The following is a 19,326-nucleotide window of genomic DNA, read 5'->3' on the forward strand; positions in this document are numbered from 1 at the left end:
CTTGCATTCATAGAGCAAAGAGGAAACACACATACTGAGAACCAAGTATATTGTAGTCAGAATGCAGATAAGGAGAAATTGTTTTTAACTCAATGTGTGAATGCAACATGTCCATGATTATGCATGTATGTTGTACTCCTGTAGTAAATGTTGTTATGCTTTAGTAATTAATTGTAAATGTCTGTCTTTTGCTGTTGCAGCACTTCAAGCAATAACATCTGAAGATTACACAGAAAAGTGTCAACTTACTTCATGAAAAGTAACAGCTGTGAGATATCTGAAACAATGAAGACGTCAGCGCTCAAACTGTTGTAAACCAAGTGATATTACTGATTACATGTGAATAATACTTTTAATAATTTGATGGTAGTGATGTGCTAAATCTATATCCTTAGATTGCCTTAATATATTTTGTGTGTGTTAATATGTATTTTCATGAGTGATACTGCTCTTATCAGAATTAGCTCTATTAAACTCTATTTTTGTACCTATTGTATTGCTCTCATTATTGGTTTCACAGTCATGGTGGTGGGATTTGTCATACTGGAGCTCCACTTAGCTCAAGTTAAAACGAAAGAAGAAAAAAGCGAAAATACACATTCAGGTGTTTACAGCGCAGATTAATATTTGTGTATCAATGACTGGAAATCTGAATTAATTTTAGGTCTATAGACGATGATGGTGAATGTTATGATTATGGTTATGTTATGGTTGTGATTATTATGTGGGTAAGGAAGTATGTACCGCCCATTTGTAGAGTAGATGTATCCCTTCCTTTTCCTCTTTTACGTCCTTTGGAGCGTACTACGTCATCACGCAGCGTAGCGGCACGCACGGGGTGCTGCGTCATATCTTCCAACACAGCCGCCGCTTCCTGGCCGGCGCTTCCTGGCCGGCGCAGGCAGGCAGGCGGTCCAGGCCTCGCTCGTACCGCTATCCGCCCAGGATCCTCCTCCAGCCGCTCAGCCCGAGGAGCTGCAGGCGTCATGGGTGGAAGACAAAGCTGAAATTGACAATACCTCCACCGAAACCGCCGGTAATTATACGTTAATATCTGCATGTGTCCGGTTTAAGGAGTTAGCTTAAAGGAAAAAGAGGTTTTTATAGGGTTCACTTTCTGTTACAGCCCCGCCGCTGCTGCTGCTGCTGCTGGGCAGAGCTGACAGATTTGTTTGTTCTCCCGCAGAAACTCAGCTGTCGGTCATTTCGCTCAGATTCTTACACTGAAGGGTCTTAAATCAGATTATTATATATTTCTATTTAAACACAAGTAAAAGTTAAACTACGATTTTAGAGAGGCTGACTTGTGGTAAAGGTTCTTGTTCGTGTGAGGCTGCATGTGTGACTGATCATCCATTAAATCAGGTTAAAGATGTCATAGCGAGGAAAATTGATCCCCCCTCTCTCTCTCTCTCCCTCTCTCTCTCTCTCACATTCCCTCTGTCAACCCCATCAACAACTACATGACACCAGTTGTGTTAAAATGAACAATATAATGAAATAAATCCACATATACTGCACGTGATGATGAAACTATGCAATGGTAGCTGCAGTGGCAACAGCTGTACAATGATAGAAAACATTGAAAAATCAGCAGATATTGCTTTGCTTGATAAACAGTAAATAATAATAAAGTACTGGGCTTAAAAAATGTGCCAGTCTGTGTTGTTATTTATTAACCCTGCAGGACTGCTGAGTCAAACCTTTCAGTACAAGGATCAGACTTTATCAACCAAACATCAGACATGTTTAATTCTAAAGTAGATCTGAAAATATATACGCTTTATGTTTGATTATTACACATTAAGTGCTTGTCTTATTCTCACATCAAATTCAAATACACTCACATTTAAAACAATTACTTACCGTTAAGGGGATTGCATCACAAAACATGCTTAACTGCATTCATAATACACTTTGGCAGGTCAGGCTGCATTCCAATCTCAATGTGTCCCGTTTACATTTACACCATGGCTGTGGATTTACTTTACCTGGATGAAGAGGGTGGATTCAGATTCAATCCCACTTGCATGTAGCTGTAACACCATCTACACTACATGGACCGGACTCCCACTGCTTTAATCATGACGTCCGCACGATGTCATCCTCCCACCGCTATTATCGTGACATCATTCCCGTGTTCCCTTCATGTCTCCCTGGTTATCATATTTGGCTATTCTGATAAATCATAAACAATAATGTCAGTGTAATGAAAGGTTCACAGCCCGGTGTAAACGCTGGAGCCCTGAGCAATGCGTCTGGCAAGTGTGGACGTGATTGGAGGAAGGCGGTTTGTTGTTTAGACGTACACGCACGTTCTCCAATGATAGTAGTGTATAACACGAAGATGAGAAAGAAGAATAGAAAGAAGAAGAGGAAAAAAGAGCTCTATTTGAAGTTTGATACAGAAGATGTAGACGGTTTGTTTCATTGATGTCCTGTTTAATTCTGTTGTGTATTTTGGGGTCAGTGTTGACAGACACCCGTGTTGTACTGTGATCTGCTTGTGTTGCCCGCAGCAACAGGGCTGGAGAGACGTGCAGCAGCTGTGGGGATGGTTTTGGACCAAGGGGAAGTCTGCATGGATCAGGTTGAGGATGAGAGTGTTGGGAGCAGCAGGGACCTGTTGGAGCCGGAGGACGGAGCGAACACCAGCAGCTCCTCCACGCCCCCCCGACCGCAGGCCAGGAGGAACAATGTCACCAAAGGGGAGAAAGTCATTCATAACGGACTTCCCTTCCAGACGACCTCTGACCAGACCCAGGTAGTAGAGAAAAGGCCATCGAAAGGCGGGGCCACGCCCAGGCCGCCTCTCCGCCGGCCCCTCAGCCTGGAGATCGCGCCCCAACGCCGGCGAGGTTCTCAGGAGCAGATGGCGGATAGGCGGATCCTGCAGCCTCCGTGGCGCAGCGGTGCCGCCGTCCCCTCGCCTCCCATTCGCAGCCTGACCAGCCTGAGCCTGGGCCCCGGCGGCTGGATGCGACGCAGTGAGAGCACCTGCTCCGTCAACTACCCTCTGGGTGTTCGGCCCAGCAGGGGGCAAATGAGACCCGCCACCTCCCTGCCCCACATCGCTAAGGGGGTGGGGGGAACGTCAATGCCTATGCCCTCCAGGCCCTGCCTCCTTGTAGCACTCAGGCCTTTGAACTTGGAGAAGGAGAAGCAGGCTTTCTTCCAGGCCGACTACAAGTACGAGCCCCAGTTTGAATACATGCAGCCCGAGCCGCAGAGCGTTCTGGAGAAGTACAGGGAGGGCTCGGGGCTCTTCCTCAAACAGGTACGTCTGGTCTGGATCAAACATCCTACCGTAGCTTGAGGCAGATGCTCTTTCAAGTCCAGTCTAACGTGTGTGTTGGTCTATCTGACTGCAGGCAGTTGGGATCATGGAGTGTGTCCTGAAGAAGTTTGGCACCTATGAGAAGTTTGAGGACGTGACAGGTGGCACTGTGCTGCCGAAGAGTCAGGTGTGGGCTGCTGTACGCAAATATCTGCAGAAGGAGGGCTGTGTAGGAGAGGTGAGCACAGGAAATCAACCCTAACCTGGTCAAATCCAAATTCTCTTCCAACTAGAGGTCAAACTAGAGGTGAGGCTGCTAGTGATCTCATTCCTGTGTGTGTTCTGTCTTCAGGTTGTCGTGCGTCTGTCGGATGAGCTGCTGTCTCAGGCGGTGATGATGGTGGAGAGCTGCCGTCCCACTCTCACCATCAACCTGGCCGGAGCTCGGCAGCACTGGCTGGAGGGGATGCTGAGACACGAGATCGGTACCCGGCCGCAGCACTCTCACTGCCACTCACTGTGATAACAAGGGATATTAACTCAATCTGGCTCGCTTTGTGAATCTGTTCGCTGTCACGTGTTGCAGGTTTTGATTCAATCTTGAGCTATGAGATCAGATTTGACCCCATGCTGAGTGTGAGATGTGTCCAGCCTAACTGTTTACATCTCCTGCTATCAAACCAACAGACAACAGAGTCAACATGACATCAGATTGGGCCAATTATCTACTGGACAGAGAGAAAAAAAATCATGAATAATAAGCACAGAATTTAACATTTATAACATTGAAAACATGTTATATTATTATGCAAGTAGCAAAATGTCACATCTATACACTTGAAGGTACAATCTGTGATTCAAATGTAAATAAGGCAGTGTAAAATTCAGCAATATTAAAATCAAATCCATCATCTTCTATCTTCATCATTAGCACACAGCCTTACCTAAACCCTGCATGTTTTAAAATGAAACTCTGGTGTGTATTTTCTTCATCGTGGCCCCTTTGTTCCCTCAGGCACACATTATTTGCGAGGGGTGAACAACAATCTGCAGCCGTGGGCCTCCGCTGAAAACAGGAAGCAGTTTGGCCTTAAGCCAGCCAATCCCACAGAGGAGGGGCTGGCCAGTCTGCACAGTGTGTTGCTACGGAAACAGCCCTACCTGTGGCGCGCAGCCCTGCTCTACTACACCGTGCATCACGCCGCCAGCATGAGCTTCAGCCAGCTCTTCGGTCACATCGCCTGCTTCGTCCAGGACCCGGACGTCCGCTGGGAGTACTGTCTGCGTGCCAAAAGGGGCCAGACGGACACGGCCCAGTCAGGTGACCACACACACACATGCACACACACACTGGGATATACAGCTACACTGCGCTGTAACCCTTTTGTTGCAAAACTAATTATTAAATGTTCCTGCTGTGTTTTTCAGGTTGCTTCAGTAAAGATCAAGTTTACCTGGATGGAATTCTGCGGATTCTTCGGCATCGGAGGACGATCGACTTCAAGATGTTGACCTCTTTAGGCAAGGTCAGTGTTTCTGCAATCAAATGAGTGCCTTTATGAAACATTAAACCGTCTGTTCAATGTAAAAGCTTGTGAATACCAGGCCTCTGAGTATTTAAACTGAGTAATTAAACATTGAAGAAAAGATATTTGTGATATTTTAGAAGCTTTAGAAGATAAACTTTCCTCCTCAGGTGTCCTTTGAAGATGTGGAGAGGCTGAGGAACCTGGCAACACGCCGCAGGACCCGAATCCCACACTTCATGCAGGACCAGGAGCGCTACCTGCAGCACCTGGATCACATCGTGGCGGTGAACGAGCTGGACGACACGGCGCTCCAACAGCTGCTGCCTTGACCCGCACGAACCCGAGCGAGCCGAGCTTGTCGTATCCTGGGGAAGCCTGAATATCACGTGAAACGAACGATATAATCAATGCTTTATTTCGTCGATTTAAAAAAGAAAAACTGAATGAAGAAAACAAAGGGACTTACACACTTATCACCTCTATCTAAATTGTCACTTCTGTCTGATGCATGCTTATGTAGAGCTGGGTTTCGCCAATCTAAGACTTGTGTTGACACTTTGATGCTACAGTGTCAACACATCTAATCAGTGTTCCTATAGGTTTTTTTTTACTGAATTATTATTATTTTTAAACCTGAGGTGTGTGTGGTTTCCTTTGAAATGATTGTGCGATGTTTAATTCTGCTCTTAACAGCAAACTCATCTGAAAAAGATCAATCCAAACATCAAAAGTAGGATTTTTTTAATAATAATGCAATCAGACATGATTTGAAGGAACCCAGCTCTCTCTTGTCTTTGTGACGTTCACAGATTTCTCCCATTATGAAGTTACCTCAGTACTGCGACTCCAGATGTAACCAAGATCATATTTCGTATACATTTTTTTTCCGCGCACATACATAATCACTGCATCCGACGCCTCTACAGGACAGTGCTAATACATCGTGTACAGTTTCCAATATGCCTCATTATGTTTTACTTATGCAATTATTTAAGTTTTTACTTGCAGAAAACAAAGTGAATGTGTATGGTATCAGCTTTATATCTGCCTTTTTTTGTAGAGTTCATTGTTTTATGCCCTAGATTTTATTGCAATGTGAAAAGGACACCAAGGACACATTACTTCTTAAACCCTGGGGGGGGGGAAACTCTTTTAAAGTGCCACTAGACTCAATCAAGTATTAAAACATCCCCTGGGGGGATTTTACAATATCTCAGTGTTATTCAAAGATACTCAGTATTGCCCCTGTCTTAACAAAGTGTCCTTGGTGGTCTTTCAATATCAGTGCCACTGTGATGTCACCCTTCCCCCAAAGCTCCCCACATGCGCGGCAACCAAACTTTCTTTTGCTGTGTGACCATGTCAGTCAGTCAGATGTGCCGAGGCGGCACCTCTGATACACTGTTGGGCTTTTAGAAAAGCAGCGTGATCCAGTCAGTCGCTGAATCCAAATGTCATTGAAACTGCCTGGACGGGCAAACTGGGTCCTCATGGGCAGAAAGTTAACCAGTTACAATATTATTTATAACCATGGAATACCAAATACTGCAATAGTACCAGACGTTTCACATCAGTGTACACTGAATGTTCTGTTGTTGCACTCCAGAAGCTGATACAGAAACAACCTGTAACACACTCTAAACATGATGCTGCTGGGTTGATGCCACTGCAGGTCCAAAAAAAGACATCACCAACTAAAAGCAACTCTCCATCTGAATAGGAGGAGAGCAGTAACAGGCCAATCTCCACATCTGTCCACGAGCTGTGTGTGTGCATAGATAAGAGAAGAGAAGAATTGTGCCTTGGCATAGATACTGGAGTGCTGAAACGACTCTTTAAACAAAACAAAAAAAACTATTGGTGGTGTGGTGAGTTTTTTCATTAAACTACTCAGTGACCCCCTGGTGAGCTGTGGATGGGGTCATGGTCATTCTAAGTATGAGTGACTTCATATCAGTAAGTAAAATGGAATGTTTGTACCATTACATTTCCATTTTTGGTTCCTGGTTGACGTGGGACTCACAGGACCTAACAGGACCCAGGAGGCAGGACTGATCGGTTCCAAACCCCTGTGCCTGAGCCAGTAGTAGTTACAACTATTTGTTTGCCGCGACATAAAACCGGAAAGAACAAAGAACTGAAATGGAGAAAATCAGGGCAGCATGGTTTAATGACGATGTTGTTGATGTTGGAGGGCAAAATTCAACTGGAGTTTGAAGGAACAAACAGAAATCAGGTTTACAAAAATATACATGCAAGATCCTGATGGATGCTGTAGAACAATAAAGAAACTTTAGCAGAACTACAACTCGATGTTACACCACATCTACTTTACTTCCGTAGAGGTAAAGAGCTTGTTTCTAGTTTATGTTTATGTGATGGAAGAGGAAGTCGACCAGTCAAGTCCAGGTACATGTGAACATTTGGATTCAGCATTTCTCCCTCATGTAGACTTGTCAGATGTGGGTCACTGGCTGAGGAGAAAGTAGGGTGCTGGTAGGCGTGCCTTTGATGGGTGCTGAGCTCATCTGCTGTAGCTACCCAAGTATTTATAGACTGCTTTCTACTGTGTTTGTTATTTAGACTTCAAAATGTCGATCAGGGCATTCGTTTAGTAGCTTGGGCTAAACCGACTGAATACTTCAGGCCCCAGTATCGCGAGGCAAACGAGAGTGAACACATCTGGAACAGTGATCAGTCGTGTTGGCTTTTCAATTGCTGGTGTGATATTTGGAGCAGGGGGAGATATCAGGAGTACACAAAGACAAAGGTTACCTGTTGGGCCCTTGAGATGTATACGAACATACTGGGACCTTTACTGACAGGCTGAAAACCAGGTTCACAGCCAAAGGACCTGGGTTCAGCAAAGCAGGCCTGTTGGTCTCAATCTGTCCCTAAATTAAATCTCCAAAATATGAACATTTTTAATTAATTAGGATTTTTGGCTGTTTACACTTTAGCCATTTGCTAAGTAGTATTTTTTTATCGTGAGTCGGTTTATTGTCAACTGACCAAACCTCAGCCAGCTCTCTGCTAAACGAATGCACCTGTTTGTATCGCACGAATGTTGCACAATGTTTCATGTAATGGGGAAAACACCTTGAATTTTCAGTTTATTTATTAAAAACATAAGTGCACACCTGGCAGACGGAGCTCTGATCTGTATCCACTCAGCAAAACAAGAGATGGTGCTCAACCATTCTGTCATTCAAGTAAGAATGTTTCTGACATCGTTCACACCTTCAGTCGTGAGCTAAACCTCAGAATTCCCAGATGTCTCGACGGGCTAAACACATTTGAATGAGCTTGTCAGCTGTGTGAGCAGAGGAGACTAAAACCCACAGGTGAAGCCAAAAACATTTACAGTATAAACTCACGCCATTATTCACCAGGAGGCTTCATCTTAGTGATTTGTCGTCAGGAATGACAGGCAAACGCGTCTTTTAAATAAAAATGGTTTATTCTCTTATTTTCAATATAGCATTTGTTCTATCCATAGCAGAAAAACAGCCTCCATGCCACTCAGTGCTAATACCTGGAATTGGATCTCAGGTGACCACAATGGCATAACGGACACACGTCTTACAGCACAACACTGGCTTGATTCTGATCCAACAACAGTCATTTTGCTCGTTTTAAAACAGAGTGAGGAGGGGAGGGGGAGGAGGGGGAGGGGGGGAGGTGTTGGGATGGGGGATTGTGGTCAAAAGCTCAGATCTGATGTGTTTGTGACTCGGATCAAGCAGCGCTGATTTCCCCGGGCCTTTGTTGGGGGGAGGGAAGGGGACAAGTTTAATCCGTGTGTGTGTTTGTGTAAATTGACATCTTGCTCCAGTATGGCTGTTGATGTAGAGGCAGAGGTTTCTGCCACAAAAAGGTCACAAGTTGAGGTAACAAAGTTTCTTCCTGAATGAATATAGAATGAAAGAACAATCAGCAAATACTGACTCGTCTCCTGCAGCCGTGGCTTCATGATAAACAACATTTACAACAACACGCCTGTTCATTTCATAGATACAGATTCCCAAGGTTTGTGATGAAACCAATTAATTAGCCAATTATTCAATCACAGTTGACATTGAATCCACAATGAACTGATTCTTATTAAACAAAGTGAATTCATCTTCGGGGTAAAGCTTTGCAAATGTTGGGATATTTTATAATCCGGTTACTGCATCCGATTGTTTACCTTTTGTTATTTAAACGCTGCTGCCTCAAAAACACAAGCACACACTTTTTACCCAACAATTACTGCAAATTACTTGAACAATTCATTTCTATTCCCTTGTCATTTTTACTACAAACTAAAGTTGAAGGTCTGTAGAGAGAAGCAGCTGTAGTCCTGGTGGTTTAATAAAATTAGAAACAATGCTGGCGGTTGCGTTTACCTCCTTCCTGGTTATCATGTTGCATTCGAGCTGCTTATTGCCTTTGTGCCATCCATATTGGTGTTTGCCTGTTCCTTCATCACAGGATCTAAGAGACACACACACACACACACACACTCACTGTATCATAAACAACACTTAACATTTCTGTCCATTTCTCTGTTGACTGTTGGCTGAGTGGAATCCTTCCATCACATCTATTGGCCTCCATTCTCTGAAATACTTGGGGTAGCAGGTAGAAGTAATTCATTTAAAGGCAGGATAGAAAACCTGCTGGATATTGGTCCTTGTCAGATGACACTGTTCAGGTAATAGCTCTTACTGTGTGTACCTTCACAGTGGTACTTACAGAAGTATGGGTGCTGCATGGCCTCAGCAGCGGTCAGCCTCTGCTGGTGGTCGTAGCGCAGCAGCTTGTCCAGCAGGTCCAGAGCCTCGGGACTCACCAGGTGCTGGTTCTCCGTCTGGATGAATTGCTCCCAGCGCTTCCGTGTTTGCCTGAACACACAACTTGCAATTAAGTACGACTCCTCTAGGAAAACTACAAACGTATCTACAGGCTGACACGTTTACAAGTACGAGTGGTTTGGATGTCAATCTCACTGAGTCGCTGTGATTCAGACTCACTTCACTTTGGTAGACATTTTAATGAACTCTTCAAAAACTTCCCTCTCAAACCGAACGCCAAAACACAATTTGATTTGTTGTCTAATGAAGTCACATCTCAGCGTTTACAGTGAAGTAAAGTGAAACTTCATATTTCCCCTGGTGCGTGTCGTTCTGTCAGTTTTGCTTTAGGAAACCTGCGTCCTCTCTGCTGTCAGAGAGGATTTTGTCAGCTGGGAGCAGATTGCAAGCACAATACTTCCAAGCTGTGTTCAATTATGCCCTTCTTTATGATGCATTATGGGAGCTGCCACTTAAACAGGAAGTGCTGCCCCTGAATCTTATTGAAAGGCATCAGAGCGTCCGTGCGTGACCGACGTCCCCGCTCACCAGCTTCACCAGTTTGGATATAATTGAAAGCATTTGTGCTGATAAGAGGAAGTGTAAGACATCACTTCCTCTCCTCTGCTGTGACTTACTGGCCCAGCAGGTCTTTGAAGCGAGTGTCCAGTTCTATGTGATACTTGTGCAGGTAACCAAAGAGCTCATCCGTGCCAAGAACCTTTGCGATGCGGACCAGCTGGAATGAGAATAAGCAGAGAAACCATTGATCCACATTTCAGAAGCACTTTAATCACTGTTGCAAAGGATTGTGGGTAATAAATATGAAACCCAGAGTGCAGTGCTGAAACCATAAGTCATCCAATCAGCCAATATTGATCAAACAAACCATTTAGATATCATTTTGAGGTTCAAGTGACTGCTGCCTTGGCGTTCATTAATCACTGTGGTTCTCCTTCTCTCTTTCTTCACTCACCTGGTCATAGTTGTCCTGGCCGTGAAAGAAAGGCTCCTTCAGGAAGATCATGCTCGCCAACATGCAGCCTAGACTCCACATGTCCAAACTATAGTCATACATCTGCAGACACAACACCAAGGATGAGGCGGAGAGAGAGAGAGGATAGAGAACAGTCTGTTCCAAGTACAAAGCAGGCCAGTGTGTGTGTGTGTGTGTGTGTGTGTGTGTGTGTGTGTGTGTGTGTGTGTGTGTGTGTGTGTGTGTGTGTGTGTGTGTGTGTGTGTGTGTGTGTGTGTGTGTGTGTGTGTGTGTGTGTGTGTGTGTGTGTGTGTGTGTGTGTGTGTGTGTGTGTGTGTGTGTGTGTTTCCCAGCAGCACTCACCTGATAATCCACTAGCAGCTCAGGGCCTTTGAAATAGCGGGAAGCCACCCTGACATTGTATTCCTGAGCAGGATGGTAAAATTCGGCCAAACCCCAATCTATGAGGCGCAACTATGCCACAGGAGGGAAAACGCACATTAGACTGCACATGATGACCCCCAGCAACACACACACACAAACCAAGCAGACACAAAGAGGCCAGCCTGTTGCTTTTCTTACTTCAGACTCTCTTGAATTGTATATATTGTGTAGATTAGTCGTTTCAACACTGGACGGTGTAACGCTGCCGTAGTTCTCACCTTTCTCAGCTGGTGGTCGATCATCACATTGTGGGGCTTCACGTCCCTGTGCATGATCCCCATACTGTGACAGTAATCCAACGCCTGGAACACAGACACACACTGTTCAATACTCAGCCGATAACATCACCTTCACATGATTCACAAAAGTGTCAATTTGTGCTTGTTAATCACCTTACACACACACACACAGAGTCAAAAAGCTTTACTATCACACACATGTGGGATGATTTAGGGCACAAAAACTTCTCATATTGTGCTACACACACACACACAGATGTAGACTAAAGCAGTAATCACTCTTCTATCCTTCCTTACCTTGAGGAGTTCATACATGTAGTAACGGATATCAAAGTCCGTCAACTTCTGGTAAAGCTCCTACAAAGCAAATCAAACAAACAAACATGTATAAAAGACTTAATTACACCAGGACAGCCATTCATTTGGCCTCTATACATGTAAAACAACCTGAAGGTAATGCGTTAATAAGAATGGGTTTAAATGCCTTTGCATGGATGAAACCCTGCTAGTAGTTTTGCATGTATGATCCCGGCCAAACATAAGTACCTTAAAATCTGTGTTATTGATGCACTCAAAGACAAGCGCTGGTGTTCTGGACTGCAAAGAGAGGATAACACAAGGCGTAACTCAGGAGAAGAGCAGGTGGGTGGAGATATTATCACTGCATGGACACACACACACACACGGTCACAAGCATGGCTGGACTACCACTGGTAGCAGAGCAGCATGCGCTCAAATACCTGCAGGACTCAAACTCACCACTGGATCTTTGACCGTATCCACCAGGCGGATGATGTTGGTGCCGCCGCGCAGGTTTTCAAGAATTTTGATTTCGCGTTTGATCTTCTTCTTCTTGACAGGCTACACAGTAAAGACACACAGAATATGTTGCCTCCATATTTAACAGGGACTTCCCCAAATATCTGGAATTGAATACCGTTTCAGGCGCGAAAGAAAAAAAGTTTGGGAACCACTGGACTCTAAACATGATGACGAGGGGAAGTACAGGCTCACCTTCAGGATTTTCACCACCACTTTCTCATTGTTGGTCACGTTGATGGCCTCAAATACTTCACTGTACTTCCCTCTACCCAATTTACGCACCAACTGATAGTTGTCTTGATTACTGGGGGAGAGAAAGTGAAAACATGGAACGGCACAGAAACACAAGACAGAAACGCTGGATATGAATGTTTGTTCTGCAGGAGTTACCCACAGGAGAAGTTTAGATGTTACACACATTACTCCACATTTGCTCTTCAAACAAATTCCACAAAATCTCCTCAGAGAAGCAAGTAAAGGAAAAGTGACGGGGCTTCCTGGAGAAATCAGATTTGATTGATTGGAACTGAAACCGGAGTGTATCTCTGGGTGGATCTGATGCATGTGGCTTATATTTCACATTCTGTATTGTTGTCTGGGGGAAAATCCCAATACAAAGTAACATTCACAGTGTTATCTGTGTGCCCTTGCATTGTTCATTATCAGTGCAAACACACTCCAAGTCAACACATGCTCTACACAGGAGCTCCAACTCTGCTGACAACGGACGCATCATCGGTACTGACACCGTTTAAATAACATGTCTCATTTGACCACATATGACCATTTCCTTGTTTCTATTAGAGTACATTTCCTTAACATCTTAGACCCGATAGTGGGAACTCAAACTCAACCGCCCTCCCACCTCCATTTGTTGGTGTGGCTTTAGTTTGCAGCACTACAGGATGTCTCCCTTCTAATGTCATAATGCTCATTTTCCCCTGAATCTACGGTCAAATGAGCCTTTATATGGTTGTCATGGGCTGAATCGTGTTCATTGTGACAATAAACTGCTTTTGCAATTTTAAATCAGCAGTTCCCCTTTAATATGGAAGAAAAGGTGGATGAACAAGGGATCGAGGGAATGCGTTTCTTTTTTAAATGGCCTAACGTCTCACAGCAGAGAAGATTGTGGAGACCATAGAAGGATTTGACTTGTAAAATGTCAAATTAAACCATAAAACTGTCACGTGTGAGGTTGCTCTAGTGAAAAGCGTTTATTCCATAAGTAGACAACACCTGAATAAGTCTTTTTTTTTAAGATTGAAGTTGCTTTCGGACTGTACCTCCAGTTTGGCACATGTGCGTCATAGTCCCAGTATTCCCTGTTCTTCTGCGTGTTGACGTCGGTGTACACCCGAGCCTTGCTGCTGGCCGGCGTGGATCCCGGCATCGCTCGCGCTGTGGCTCTTTTCCCCTCCAATGAAGACCTCTTGTCCCGGTACTGGAAGGGAGCGCACAGACCTTCCCAACTATGACTCAAGACCCCAGCGCTGCGCTCACCATGGGCTCGGGCTGCTGGAGCTCTGAGATGACAGGCGTCAGGCGACACCAAGGCAGCTGCTGTGCGGACAGACTGAGCTACAAACACGGAGTGTGTGAGCCCCCTGAGCAGAATATTAGTCACGATGTTGGACAGGATGGGGTGGAGACCCGCCAGCTACAGCGAGGCAGAGAAGAGGAGAGAACAGAGGGGGGAGAGCAGGAATGAGAGGCAATATGACAGAGTGCAGGTGTCGCGTTCAATTTGGTATCCCTTAAGAATAAGGTTCCCGTCAAGCAAGGAACAAACTGTGTAGCAAACGGCGCGCATTTTCCTTGGTCAATTTGTTTTTCCATAGCTTGGAAAACAGGTAGCTTGAGCAGGGATACAAAATGTGGCACAACATTCGTAGGCCATTTTCGCGAGCTAGCTAGCATTAATTAGCTAAACCACTTAACCTAGCTCTCGTTACTTGTTCTCCTACACAGCAATTCAAAAATAACACAGAACGGAGCCTCAAATGCCACACAAACAATACGCACGAAATATTGTAAGGAAAATGTCAGTAGAACACTTACAAGTTCATTCGACCGTTTGGCGACCGCGATATCAATAAGTGACAAATGTTAGCCAGCTAACGCTACCTCGGAGAAATGTTGCAATATCCGAGCTCAGAGGAAGTCCGCCCGTTACCTCGTTAGCTTTCGGGGATCCTCTGTTTTGCGTGCACCGCTGTTATCGCCGGGCACGGAGACCGTAAACCGTGCAGTATGTGTGGATGAATAACGTCCTCAGACGGGCGGTGATGGATCATCCAGTGCGGGTTAGTAGCAGCAGAGTCCTGGTGGAGCTCCTGCTGCAGTAAACATCACCCGGAAGTAAAAGCTGCAGAAGCCCAGTGACCCAATAAACAATTGAGGATTATTAAGTTAACGATTGGAACTAACACGATAAAACACTCTTATTATATCGCAATCTTTATTATCCCTTTATATAAACACTTCCTGTACCGAACACATTTATTAATGATCCATCTTACAGCTACAATAGTGGGTAAATAGAGTAATATTGCCATTTATTTACAAAGCAAGTAAATTGAGAAACATTTTTGAAATCGTCATGGTCCAACTATTTACCTGCAAACACGGTGTATTTGATTTGTAAAGGCAATTTTGTTTGTTTTTAATGAAGATTTAATTAACAGCACTGCCTGATAACCAAGTACAAAACAGCCAATATACTGTATACTTAAATAAACTTGTGTATTTATTGGAATACACTCGCTGGAGCCTGGACTGTCACTCAAATAAGTATACACTATATCAGTGATCACAATAGCACGGTAAAATGTGCTTGAAACGCTGATCTGTGTGACGGAGGGGTGCGGTTGGTATTCAATGATAACTTAAAATAACGTTTAATGTAAAACAACACCCCGCTTATATTTCAAAGCATAGTAAAAGGCAATGAATGCGAATCTGACGTATACGTTGCATTTGACGGCAGGCTAGAATTCAGCCATCAAAACTAATCCGTCTCACTATGATGCACGAGTCAGCTGGAAAAGCAAACAGAGACGGAGAAGTTTAATCCATTTAACAAACGTTTACACGGCTGAGCAGGACTGGACAACGCATATATACAAACGAATTCTCTCACTCTCTCACACACACTCACACGGTTTTTAACGTTCCTTTTTTCACCCCATACACCGGAAATCCGGCCAAGCGCCGAAGAACCTCAAGCCCTGAGTCGTTCATCCAGTTATCGATCATTAAAGATCATTAAATGTATGTAATTAAATGCTATCAATACTACATTTCTAAAATCACAGCAACTAAATGACTTTCAAAATATTAATAATACATTAAAATGGATTCGCCTCCGACCAATTTAACAAGACGTTTAAATTTATCATTTTTCAGCTTAAATTTTCACAATAGTACAAAATAGTGAATATTAAATTAACACTGTGATGGAGTCAGACAGGATACATTGATATAAAAAATAAGAAGTACAACATAGAGGCTATAACTTTCTTAATGGTGGTTTATTTTGTCTGTATAGAATATGAACAGTATGATGTAGTCTATATAGATATCCATACATGTAAAATCAGTGAACACACATTCACTTCATTCTACCTTCGGAGGGCTTGAAGTAGACTCATCAGAACTTAAAACTGTGGCACAACTGCAAATTCTCATCCATTCCATAATCCCCCGCCCCTTCAGGTGCCTCTTTAATTCCCTTTGTCAATTCATAAAATCCCCCCCCCCCCCCCAAACTTCTTTTAAATATACTGCAGATTGTACAGAATATAGAAATCCACACAATTAACTAAAATACACACATTTATACTTTATCTTCAGCATAAACAGACACATAAGTTGCAACTTTGAGGCTACTTCGAGTAATCTGCTAAACAGATGTTTGGACCAAGAAGAGGCTGGAATCCGGTGAAGACGTGTACAAGGCCAATTCTTCAGAAAAATAACAATGTATGTTAGATTTATCGCACAGTAACTAATGCAGCAGAAGTTTTGTGGCGAGTGAGCGAAAACAATGCTTTTTAAAAATCCGGGCATGTTAACCATGTCGTAATCAACCTGCAACTGAAAACTACGGCGCTTGCAAAAAATATGGCAAGCTCGTTCATAGTGAATACAAAAGCCAGTAACATAAGCACTATACATATTTCAATGTTTACATAAGCGTATACACACAATCCATATAACAGAGTAGACTATGCCATGAATCAGTAGTCATAAATATTAACATGTGCACGTTCTATTGCACATGTCAAGTGTTGAATGACATGACAGGGATGTGTTAGTAATAACCTGCATGTCATCGGTTTAATACAAAGATGCAACAACACAGATTTCCATAGGACACAGGCTATACATGTTCACAAATCCACTTGTTTTTTTCCTTATGTTTCCCTAAATGAACCAAAACTATATTACAACAGTGATATTAAAGTGTGATAAATACTCATGCACAAACAGATGATACTATCTAAGTCTATGTGAAAGGATACTGCTGGGGTGTGTGTATGTGTGTGTGGGGGGGGGGGTTCAGCTACATCAAACATGAAATTAACAGAACACAATAAGTATGAGTAAAAGGCACGTGGACTTCAAAAAGGAACTTATAAGTGATCACATAAAATGACAGCTGTCTGAAAGTTCTTACAGTCTTTCTTGATAACATAAACACCATTTACAAAACAGACAATCACATGCAACCACACAATAAGGTCCCACACTCAGCTCTTAACAAAAGAAATCAAGGTTTTTCTTACAAATATCAGAAGCCTTTTTCCATCCTGTTCTTTTCAAGTTTCTTCCATGAAATACCAAACAAGGGAAGGGTAACGGCCATGGCGCCACTTATCTGCCCTGATGATTTAGGTTGCTGTGCCATTTTCTCAATGAAGGATGAGGAGGATGTGTTGAGTCTTAAAAGTAGAGCAGCCTTTGAGCAGACATCGTTAAATGTTAGTAACAGGTGCATGACATTGGCTACACATGGGATGTCGGAGGCAGGCACACCCTACCTGTGTGGGTGGGTGCCTGTATGTTTGCTGCTCAGGACTGAAGGTGGCGCTCATGGGAGGCAGGGAGCTGCAGGGAAATTCTCTCCTTCAGCAGTGTGCTGGACTGTGTGCTCCTGCAGAGCTGTAAGGTCAACAAAACGTTCCCCGCACCACACACACTTAAACTGGGTTTCCCGCGAGTGCACGCTCTGATGCTTAGCCAGGTGCTCACGTTGCTTGAAGCTCTTATCACAGCTGGCGCACTTGAAAGGCTTTTCCCCAGTGTGGACGCGCCGATGGCGCTGCAGCTCAGACGAGTACCTGAAGCGCTTTTCACAGTCGGGACATTTCAGTGGCTTCTCGCGGGTTGGATCACAGCGGTGCTGGACAAACTCAGAGGAGGACACAAACCTCCTGTCACATAGGGAACATTTCAGCGGCTTCTCTGTACAGTGAGAGTTCTGGTGGCGTTGTAGCGTTGAATTCTTTTTGTAACCTTTGCCACACACGTCACACTTGTATGGCTTCTCCACTTCACCGCCACATTTGTGTCTCAGCAGCTCTCCTGATTGGCTGAAAGATTTCTGGCAAGATGCACACTTAAAAAGACTTTCCATACCATGGACCTGTTGATGGTAAAGCAGGTGAGATGGTTGAAGAAATCCCTTATCACAGAGATTACACTTGAAGGGGCGATCAGCAGGATTCTTGTGAGTGCGACGATGGCGCACAAGGGCGTACTGCTGTTTAAAACTCATCTGGCACTCCTCACACTGGAAAGGACGCTCTTCTGAATGTGTACGTTCGTGCTGGCGCAGGTCAGACGGACGTTTGAAACTCTTTCCGCAAGAGCCGCAGCGGAAAGGCCGTTCTCCTTCTGGCTGACATTGGTGATGCAAGAGCTCAGATGACTCCTTAAAGTGCATCTCACACAAATTGCATTTGAAAAGGTGCTCACCCGAATGAGCATACATGTGGCGCACAAGGTGAGAGCGGTGCTTAAAGCTCTTCTCACATACAGCACACTTATATGGACGTTCAGAGCTGTGAGTACGTTGGTGGTGTGCCAGATGTGAAGACTGGCTGAAGCTCTTGTCGCATGCATCACACTTGTATGGCTTTTCACCAGTATGAACTCTTTCGTGGCGCGTCAGCTCTGACAAATGTCGGAAGGCCTTATGGCACACTGAACACTTATAGGGCCTGTCTGGTGAAGAGGCCTCAAACGCAGGGGGAGAAGAGGCACTTATTGCTGCACCACCACCGGACGTCTCACCAGTGGAGGGCTGCTGAGGGTTGGCGGCCGACGAGGTTGGAGTGACATTTCCTGAACCAGGGCGGTACGTCTTCTCACAGATGGAGCACTTCATTGGGTTGTTTCCATTACCATGAGAATTGTGATGCTGGGCTAGGGAGGTAAGCAGTGAGAAGCCCATCTTACACACACCACACACAAAAGGCTTCTGCTCCACCTGCACACACTGATGCTCCAACAAGTCTGTTGCCTGGCTAAAGATCTTCATGCACTGCGTGCACTGGAAGGAACGGTCCTGTGTGACCATGCACTGGTGCTCATGAGGGTTGGCCAGGTGAGATATATCGTGACCACAGGCTCCACACTTGTGACCTCTCTCGCCCCCTACTTGTAAGGAGGGTTGCTGGGCCTGCACAGAAAGCTGCTGGCCATGCTGAGGCTGTTGCAGGGAGGTATCTGGCTGCAAGACAACTCCATATACAGTACAACCCAGAGGGTTGTCCGTAGCTTGGGGGAGCGTGTGCACTACAGAGGGTGGAGCCACTGCATGCTGCTGCTGCTGCTGTTGCTGCCACGCCTCCGTCATCCTTCCACTTCGCATGTAGGATTCAGTGCTCAGCAAAGAGGGAGAATTTCAGTCGCAGCTAAGAGGACTGATGTGTTTAAAAAAAAAAAGCTGTGAGGTGATAAGTGCTGTATTAAAATCACAAGTGTCCTTTGGTGTTAGCAGAAGACCTGGAGAAAAACAAGCAACACAACAAAAATGACACTTTAATTATGCAACCACAACAATCAGTAAATACCATGCATGATGACAAAATGACAAGTGCAGGGCTGATCAACTACGTTTCCGTTATAGCCATGAAAATTAATTACAGTGACAGAAGCAGCGCACAATATGCATTTCAGTTGTTAGACACATACT

General features: G+C 44.5%; 3 protein-coding genes across 8 annotated transcripts; 1 reads left to right on the top strand and 2 right to left on the bottom strand.

Annotated features, from left to right (window-relative positions):
- The first annotated feature begins 869 nt into the window (after window positions 1-869).
- Window positions 870-7,952, top strand: kiaa0895l. Of its 2 annotated transcripts, none has more exons than XM_076155368.1 (7): window positions 870-1,036; window positions 2,520-3,277; window positions 3,372-3,515; window positions 3,630-3,762; window positions 4,293-4,598; window positions 4,706-4,803; window positions 4,974-7,952. In XM_076155368.1, exons 2-7 carry the CDS (start codon window positions 2,555-2,557, stop codon window positions 5,133-5,135), a joined length of 1,566 nt encoding a protein of 521 aa, XP_076011483.1. In that variant the 5' UTR covers window positions 870-1,036; window positions 2,520-2,554; the 3' UTR covers window positions 5,136-7,952. The 2 variants fall into 2 exon arrangements, with proteins under 2 accessions (XP_076011483.1, XP_076011484.1); XM_076155369.1 differs by having other exon boundaries at window positions 2,526-3,277.
- A 306-nt stretch (window positions 7,953-8,258) lies between these two features.
- LOC143004478 (casein kinase II subunit alpha'-like) lies at window positions 8,259-14,488 on the bottom strand. Of its 5 annotated transcripts, none has more exons than XM_076155372.1 (13): window positions 14,299-14,488; window positions 13,409-13,782; window positions 12,315-12,426; window positions 12,060-12,161; window positions 11,847-11,897; window positions 11,598-11,657; window positions 11,280-11,363; window positions 10,981-11,091; window positions 10,618-10,719; window positions 10,280-10,380; window positions 9,544-9,692; window positions 9,195-9,282; window positions 8,259-8,712 (listed from the first exon to the last, which is right to left on the bottom strand). In XM_076155372.1, the coding sequence occupies exons 2-12, from the start codon at window positions 13,513-13,515 to the stop codon at window positions 9,209-9,211; spliced, it is 1,053 nt and encodes a 350-aa protein (XP_076011487.1). In that variant the 5' UTR covers window positions 13,516-13,782; window positions 14,299-14,488; the 3' UTR covers window positions 8,259-8,712; window positions 9,195-9,208. The 5 variants fall into 5 exon arrangements, with proteins under 5 accessions (XP_076011487.1, XP_076011489.1, XP_076011485.1 ...); XM_076155374.1 differs by having other exon boundaries at window positions 14,250-14,488; XM_076155370.1 differs by having other exon boundaries at window positions 13,409-13,729; window positions 14,184-14,488.
- A 1,148-nt stretch (window positions 14,489-15,636) lies between these two features.
- znf319a (zinc finger protein 319a) lies at window positions 15,637-19,122 on the bottom strand. Its single transcript, XM_076156138.1, has one exon. The coding sequence runs from the start codon at window positions 19,000-19,002 to the stop codon at window positions 17,218-17,220; it is 1,785 nt and encodes a 594-aa protein (XP_076012253.1). The 5' UTR covers window positions 19,003-19,122; the 3' UTR covers window positions 15,637-17,217.
- Between the last annotated feature and the right edge of the window lie 204 nt (window positions 19,123-19,326).

Source organism: Genypterus blacodes, unplaced genomic scaffold, assembly GCF_046128005.1.
Source record: "Genypterus blacodes isolate CSIRO-AG114 ecotype Tasmania unplaced genomic scaffold, CSIRO-AGI_Gbla_v1 ptg000067l_1, whole genome shotgun sequence".
Classification (NCBI taxonomy): Eukaryota; Metazoa; Chordata; class Actinopteri; order Ophidiiformes; family Ophidiidae; genus Genypterus; species Genypterus blacodes.

Excerpts from the sequence above, each read along its gene's own strand:
- LOC143004478 (XM_076155370.1), bottom strand. Across the intron at positions 11,898-12,059 it reads ATACGGTCAAAGATCCAGTG|TCCAGAACACCAGCGCTTGT; the intron begins GTGAGTTTGAGT and ends CTCTCTTTGCAG. Across the intron at positions 11,364-11,597 it reads ACATGTATGAACTCCTCAAG|GCGTTGGATTACTGTCACAG; the intron begins GTAAGGAAGGAT and ends TCTGTGTTCCAG.
- znf319a (XM_076156138.1), bottom strand. The coding sequence starts at position 19,002 with ATGCGAAGTGGAAGGATGACGGAGGCGTGGCAGCAACAGCAGCAGCAG.
- kiaa0895l (XM_076155368.1), top strand. The coding sequence starts at position 2,555 with ATGGTTTTGGACCAAGGGGAAGTCTGCATGGATCAGGTTGAGGATGAG. Across the intron at positions 3,278-3,371 it reads CGGGGCTCTTCCTCAAACAG|GCAGTTGGGATCATGGAGTG; the intron begins GTACGTCTGGTC and ends ATCTGACTGCAG. Across the intron at positions 3,763-4,292 it reads GATGCTGAGACACGAGATCG|GCACACATTATTTGCGAGGG; the intron begins GTACCCGGCCGC and ends TTGTTCCCTCAG.